General features: G+C 53.2%; 1 protein-coding gene across 1 annotated transcript in view; it reads right to left on the bottom strand.

Moving 5' to 3' along the window:
• Nucleotides 1–5840: 5840 nt before the first annotated feature.
• Nucleotides 5841–7985, bottom strand: part of znf385b (zinc finger protein 385B) — a gene marked incomplete at its 3' end in the record, with an annotated part of 12351 nt that continues 10206 nt past the window's right edge. Inside the window, exons 4-7 of the mRNA XM_084442881.1 lie at nt 7942–7985; nt 7412–7593; nt 7083–7184; nt 5841–6059 (exon numbers count right to left, since the gene is read on the bottom strand). The exon at nt 7942–7985 is cut by the window's right edge and continues 53 nt beyond it. Coding sequence (XP_084299007.1) covers nt 5841–6059; nt 7083–7184; nt 7412–7593; nt 7942–7985 — 547 coding nt within the window. The remainder of the gene's footprint in view (nt 6060–7082; nt 7185–7411; nt 7594–7941) is intronic.

Genomic DNA, 7985 nt, shown 5'->3' with positions numbered 1-7985 from the left:
ACACACACACACACACCCGCGATTGCACAAATAAGATTGTTTCTAAAGTGAGCCAACCGCCTGTACTTCTATAAGGAAGAGGTGTCAGCAGTCCCACTGCTGGATCATGTGAGGGTTTAGGCAGGGGGAGGGGTACAGACATGTGTCTTCTTCGTCGTATGCGTAGGTTGGTTTCATCTTCTCCCCCCAGGCTCAGGGCCACGGGGCCACGCATTCCTGACGGTCCCGGATGACGTGGTCTGCGGTTTGTTCCTCGGCGCCACACTCGCACGCCACACAGGGTGCCAAGCCTCATCTCATCTGTGCATCGATGAGCGGAAGCATCCGACGGTCCGGAGATGATTAAGCCTCACCCACGCCGGTCTGGGTAAGTCCATCCTGGTAGGGGAAGGACCGGCGGCCAGGATGAAATCACGGAGTCTGGAGGTGTTCACCTCCCACTCCGCACGCCAGGTGAGGTCCGCCCATCCTGCCTCGCTGATGTTAAGATCTCATTGCTGCAGGAGATCCCGTGCGGCAGGCACAAAAGGGTGTCTCGACTTGAGACGCCGGGGGGGCTTCGCTGTTACAGCGAATCTGTCATGGTGGTTAAGCTCCACGGCCCGGCAGGCGAGACGTGCTGTGGTTCCTGTGCGCCGGAGGCCAGCGGGCTGGATGCCTGCAAGGATGGGAAGGTTGTCCACAGGCAACCAGGAGTGGACGCAGGCATCCTGTCACGATGCGCAAGGCTTCGTTGATAGGCGGATCGATGAGGCGGGTGTGAGCGCTGCGGCACCACACCGGTGTGCAATATCATATGTCGTATGTCCCACTCATCACAAATTGTGATGTAATTTTGTTTGCAGAGATGGGGCATGTGTGACCGAGGGAAACTGAGTCCTCGTGAGCACTGGAGTAGGTAGCAAGTTGTTGGTTAAACTCACAACTCCTCAAAGGAGCGCTGACAGTCCCTCGAAGAAGGACGTCCCACTTGACGCAGTTGTCAGTGTGTCCACCTCCCAAGCCAGAGAGCTCATAAGAGCGACGGTTTGAATCCCGCCCTTAGCATTGCACATGAAGTACGACTGGGAGACCACTGGTAGGAGTCACATGGAGTAAAGTGGATCTACTACTCTACTAGAGAAGACACACTCACCATGGTGTTGCCAGAGTGTATGTATCCCCCCATACACACACACACACACACACAAGTCCCAGAGTGCAACCTGAGCAGCCCTGGCCTGTCAGTGTTCAGTTGAGAGTATTTATAGAGAGCCTTCACACCCAGCGTGGGGAGATCAAGACCATCTTTACATTTTTAACGCTACCTCTCTCTACCTATAGCCCCCTCGCTCTCTTTTTCACACACACACACACACACACACACACACACACACACACACACACACACACACACACACACACACACACATTCTTTCTACACACCTCTGCATCTCCAGTCTGTGTCTGGGCCCGGTCTGTGTCTGGGGCCGGTCTAGGGCCGGTCTGTGTCTGGGGCCAGTCTGGGCCTGGGGCCGGTCTGGGCCTGGGGCTGGTCTGTAACTGGGGCCGGTCTGTATCTGGGGCCGGTCTGTATCTGGGGCCGGTCTGTGTCTGGGCCCGGTCTGTGTCTGGGGCCGGTCTAGGGCCGGTCTGTGTCTGGGGCCGGTCTGGGCCTGGGGCCGGTCTGTGTCTGGGGCCAGTCTGGGCCTGGGGTCGGTCTGTGTCTGGGGCCAGTCTGGGCCTGGGGCCGGTCTGTAACTGGGGCCGGTCTGTGTCTGGGCCCGGTCTGTGTCTGGGGCCGGTCTGTGTCTGGGGCCGGTCTGTATCTGGGGCAGGTCTGTATCTGGGGCCGGTCTGTGTCTGGGGCCAGTCTGTATCTGGGGCCGGTCTGTGTCTGGGGCCGGTCTGTATCTGGGGCCGGTCTGTGTCTGGGGCCGGTCTGTATCTGGGGCCGGTCTGTATCTGGGGCCGGTCTGTGTCTGGGGCCGGTCTGTATCTGGGGCCAGTCTGTGTTCGGTCTGTATCTGGGGCCGGTCTGTATCTGGGGCCGGTCTGTATCTGGGGCCGGTCTGTATCTGGGGCCGGTCTGTGTCTGTGTCCGCTTGAGACCCGCTTGTTTCTCCACAGCTGGGCGGCCCCGGGATGGAGGCAGCGGTTACCATGACAGCTCGCTCCGGAGCCACGCCGGCGGCAGCACTGATAGGCCCGGGGCAAACCGCGGAAGGGCCAATCACAGCTGGAGTTTTATTTACTGTTATTCCAGAAATGTCTATAGCTTAATTTAATTTACCCCCCTCCACCCTCCTGGTGTAATGGTTACCACAATTCCCTGTTGGGTAAAATTACCCTGATTGGAATCCTGGCAGGAGTGTGTGGTCCAACAGACAGCAATGTTTGCAGACAGTAAGGTTATTGGACTCAGATGGCAAGTGGTATCATGGTAAAAGCCAATGCATCTGATTTCATCTACTGTAGCTATGGAGGAGAAGTGTATCATCTGTAAGTTACTGTATGAGGAAAAAAGATGAATCTGTATGTTCTGTCAACAGCCACCAGATGGCAGCATTTGTCCGTGTAAGAGCTGGCTACCCTATATTTCACTCTGGAGCGGAGAGGTGTGTTGTATTGTATTGAACAGGATAAGCTCTGATGAATGTGCTTGCTGAATAACACAGATGTGATTCATGTCTGTCACCTCAGCGGTTTGTCTCTGAGTTCTTCTCCTTCATCTCCTTTGATTTACTTTCTCTTTGCATCCTCCCTCTCTCCTCCTTCTGCCTCTTTCTATCTATCCCGTCTCCTCCTTCCTCTCTCCTCTCCCTCCTCCCCCTTTCTTTCTTTCTTTCTTTCTTTCTTTCTTTCTTTCTTTCTTTCTATCCCATCTCCTCCTCCCTCTCTCCTCTTCCTACCCTCTCTCTCCACCTCAGTTTCGTATCCTCCTCCCTCTCTGTGTCCTCATCCCTCTCTCCCCCTCCATCTCTCCTGTGCCTCCTGCCGTCTCCCACCACCAGGGCGCATTAGTGAGCTGCACAGCAGGTCTCTTCCTGTTCCTCAGGCTATAAAGAGCACAAGTAAACGATCCAACGTGAGACCAAACAGTTGGGACTTTTAATAAAACAAAATCAAATGTGTTGACAAACAAAAAAAGATAATGAACAACAACATAATCTACAAATAAAACTGGATCCGTTTTCTGCATAATCGCATCATAAAAAATAATCTTGAGAATAAATACTGTACATATGTCAAAGGAAGAACAGTCCTCAGCCTCCTACACACAACGGTCTCTCATCGACAGTCTGGTTGTCTTGTCTCTCATCAACAGTCTGGTTGTCTTGTCTCTCATCAGCAGTCTTGTTCTGAGGACAGGTTCAACTCAAACTCCTCGCCTACAGTCATACAACTTACTTGTGTCGTCGTTATGTCATGGAGGTCATTGGAACAAATCATCAAATATATTAACTTTTGTTAGAAAGGAACATTTCAGTATTCATCTATACACGTTATGGAGAAGGAAGATTGCTTTTTTTAAACTTTAATAAACCCTGTCTCTCCTTGCCCCTCCCCCACACTGCCAGTGCCAGTTCCAGTCCCCCACACTCGGGACGCCAGGGGAGCGGCAGGCCACGCCCCCACTGTACCCACATGAGGAGCTGTGACCATGAAAGCACTGGAGGCTCGGGAAATTTCTCCTACTAACAAAGAGAAAATCAACCCCTTATTGTCACAGCTCCTCCATATCCGAGTCGTATAAGACTATGTACATACCTAGGCTCTGGGACAGACACTGTAGCATAGAGAAAAAACTCAGTTTCTGTACATTATTGCATCAGAGAAGCACAACGTTGCAGCTTCGTTACAAATGAGTGATAGGAGAAGAAGAGAATGTGCTTGGTGGCCCTGCCCAACAGCAGGGTGAGCTTGGTAGTTGTAGTTCTGCCAAACAGAAGGGTGGTTTTTCTATGTGTAGTCCTGCCAGACAGCAGGGGGAACGTGGTAGTTGTAGTCCTGCCAAACAGCAGGGTGAGCTTGGTAGTTGTAGTCCGGCCAAACAGAAGGGTGGTCTTGCTATGTGTAGCCCTGCCAGGCAGCAGGTTGAACATGGTAGTTGTAGTCCTGCCAGGCAGCAGGTTGAACATGGTAGTTGTAGTCCTGCCAGGCAGCAGGTTGAACATGGTAGTTGTAGTCCTGCCAGGCAGCAGGTTGAACATGGTAGTTGTAGTCCTGCCAGGCAGCAGGTTGAACATGGTAGTTGTAGTCCTGCCAGGCAGCAGGTTGAACATGGTAGTTGTAGTCCTGCCAGGCAGCAGGTTGAACATGGTAGTTGTATTCCTGCCAGGCAGCAGGTGGAACATGGTAGTTGTAGTCCTGCCAGGCAGCAGATTGAACATGGTAGTTGTAGGCCATTGTCAGCAGGTACTCTGTGTAGCACAGGATCTAAGAGGCCAGCTCACACAAGTACCGTCTACATAAGCTTTGATATCATAAGGCTGATGAAACCATAACACAACCGCTAATGAACAGTGTCCAGTGATGCTCAACTCTAACTGAGCCTGATTCAAGGAACAACATCTTTCACAATTAACACAACCAACACACCGTGACATCTGCAAGCTGTCAGACTGACCTACCGATATAGGAAGACAGAGAAACCAACACGACGGTCTCTCTGAAGAAGACGCTGGAACTAACAGATGCTCTACAATCAACTGTAGCTGAACGAGAATGGGCTAGGCGATGATTGTGATTCAGATGCCAGACTGTTTCACACTCTCTCACACACACACACACACACACACACACACACACACACACACACACACACACACACACACACACACACACACACACACAGACAAATACACACAGACAAAAACACACACGAACACACACACACACGCACAGAAACAGAAACACACACAGAAACACAGAAACACACACAGTCACTGTTGCTAAGAGCATCCACCTGTCCAACAGGAAGACTAGGATAATTCAAGTCATTCAGGAAGCGCTTCAACGCTTATTACTCTAACAGGATGTGACATCATCCCGATCCTGATCCTGCTCAGGACCGGACAGGAAGGGGCTAACAGGTCCTCTCAGCTCCCCAGGACACTGCAGACACTGAGGGCTGCTGACATCTAGTGCACTAGCAAGTGCACCTCCAGTGCGTAGTACACTGTGGTCGTACACTGAGGAGGTAAGAGTGGGGATGGGAAGGTTGCAGGGCTGTGAAGGGGAGTCGTGTCCAGGCTGGTAGTGCTACGTTAGTCGGTTGGTGGCGGTTCCAGAGATCTGTGTCCCTGCTGATGACAGGTCTCTCTCCCCCAGGGCTCTCTCCTCCAGGTCTCTCCTCCTGGTCTCTCCCCCGGGCCTCTCTCCTCCTGGTCTCTCCTCCGGGTCTCTCCTCCGGGTCTCTCCTCCTGGTCTCTCTCCTCCAGGTCTCTCCTCCTGGTCTCTCCCCCGGGCCTCTCTCCTCCTGGTCTCTCCTCCGGGTCTCTCCTCCTGGTCTCTCCTCCTGGTCTCTCTCCTCCAGGTCTCTCCTCCTGGTCTCTCTCCTCCTGGTCTCTCTCTGGAGGGTCAGGGCCGTCCCTGGCGGGAGCAGAGCTGTTTCGGGGGCGGGAGGAGGAGGAGGGGCCGGGGAGGAGAAGAGCGTCGGGGCAGGCCTCCCTCTCTCCTCCAGGACTGGAGGGTCAGGGGGTCAGGGGAGGCCGCAGGGGAGGCCGGGCTGAAGTGGACCGGAGGAGGGGGGACATGGGGGGGGTTCGGTTCATGGGGCCGGGGTAGAGAGGCAGGCCTGGACCCGGACGGACCCCCGGAGCCAGGCCAGAGAGCCATGAGCGGGGCGGATGCGTCGGTCAGTAGGGGGCGAAAAGGATGGACGCGGTGGCGGCCCGGATGGGGCCGGGGGCAGCGCGGAGGAAGGAGTGGGGCAGGGGGGCGGTCTGGAAGAGGGTGGGGCTGGGCCGGGGGTGGAGGGACAGTGAGGGGATGGAGTTGGGGCAGAACGGGGAGGACAGGAAGGTGGGAGTGATGGACACCGGCTTCACCAGCTCCTTCTGGAGGGCCAGTTTAGCCTGGAGAGGAGAGAGGAGAGAAGGATGACAGGAGAGGAGAGGAGAGAGGAGAGAAGGATGACAGGAGAGGAGAGGAGAGGAGGAGAGAGGAGAGGAGAGAAGGATGACAGGAGAGGAAAGGAGAGGAGGAGAGAGGAGAGGAGAGAGGACAGAAGGATGACAGTGGAGGAGAGGAGAGGAGAGGAGAGAGGAGAGAAGGATGACAGGAGAGGAGAGGAGAGGAGAGAGGAGAGAAGGATGACAGGAGAGGAGAGGAGGAGAGAGGAGAGGAGAGAAGGATGACAGGAGAGGAGAGAGGAGATAAGGATGACAGGAGAGGAGAGAGGAGAGGAGAGAGGAGAGAAGGATGACAGGAGAGGAGAAGAGAGAGGAGAGAAGGATGACAGGACAGGAGAGGAGAGGAGGAGAGAGGAGAAGAGGAGAGAGGAGAGAAGGATGACAGGAGAGGAGAGGAGGAGAGAGGAGAGGAGAGGAGAGGAGAGGAGAGGAGGAGAGGAGGAAAGAGGAGAGGAGAGCACAGGAGGAGAGGAGAGGAAAGAAGAGAAGAGAAGAGAAGAGGAGAGGAGAGGAGAGGAGAGGAGAGGAGAGGAGAGGAGGAAAGAAGAGAAGAGAAGAGAGGAGAGGAGAGGAGAGGAGAGGAGAGGAGAGGAGAGGAGAGGAGAGGAGAGGAGGAAAGAAGAGAAGAGAAGAGAAGAGAAGAGAAGAGAAGAGAAGAGAAGAGAAGAGAAGAGAAGAGAAGAGAAGAAAAGAAAAGAAAAGAAAAGAAAAGAAAAGAAAAGAAAAGAAAAGAAAAGAAAAGAAAAGAAAAGAAAAGAAAAGAAAAGAAAAGAAAAGAAAAGAAAAGAAAAGAAAAGAAAAGAAAAGAAAAGAAAAGAAAAGAAAAGAGGAGAGGAGAGGAGAGGAGAGAAGAAAGATTAGTGATAGAACCAGTATAATAGTTAACTTATAAGCAGACACAGTACACATACACACACACACACACACACACACACATCAAGAGAGAGAGAGGTGTGTAGTACGTACGGCCAGTGTTGTGGAGCTGCGTTGCTGCTTGTTGTAGGGGCTGTACTTGGGCTTCATGGGTTTGCCTGCCACACGGTCCTTATGCCTCCTGCTGGAGATGTGCTGCAACACACACACATACACACATACACACACACACACATACACACACATCATGAGTCATGAGTCTCTCATAAACACAGCTTTAACCAGCTACCCCACCAAAAAGCTAGTAGTTTGACGGTGTGTTATTTATACTGTACTGAAGAATGAGTTTAACCAATTCAACTCGGTTACACATATGTGTGTGTGTGTGTGTGTGTGTGTGTGTGTCTGGTCGTGTGGCCTACCTGTTTGAGCTGGATCTCAGAGTTGACGTGGACGTCGCAGATCTGGCAGTGGAAGGTTTTGTTCTGCAGGCCGGAGCCCTTCAGAACGCTGGGCTGCACCTTCAGCTTGGCGCCCGGACGCGGATACGCCTTGATAGGCCCCGCCCCCGTCCGCGCCTCCAGCATCGTCTTGTGCTTCGAACCTATGAGGGGGGATGGGAACGGGCCAGTTAGCACACACACCACGCACACACTCGCACACACTCGCACACACACACACACACACATACACAGACACACACACACAAACTCGTGCATACACACACACACACACACACACAGACACTCACACACACATACACACACACACACACACACACATACACACACTCACACACACACACACACATTCACATACACACTCACACTGACACACACACACACATACACACATACTCACACACACATAAACTCCCACACACAGGTACACTCAAACACACACACACACACACACACACACACACATACTGTACACTCTCACACTCAACTACCTGTGTTGTGAGCCTCCAGCTGGGACAGCGAGTTGACGGCTACT

The sequence above is a fragment of the Borostomias antarcticus genome, assembly GCF_949987555.1.
Source record: "Borostomias antarcticus genome assembly, chromosome: 9".
In the NCBI taxonomy this organism is placed as follows: Eukaryota; Metazoa; Chordata; class Actinopteri; order Stomiiformes; family Stomiidae; genus Borostomias; species Borostomias antarcticus.
Note: the sequence above shows the minus strand (reverse complement) of the source record. Positions and strands in the feature narration are given on the sequence as shown.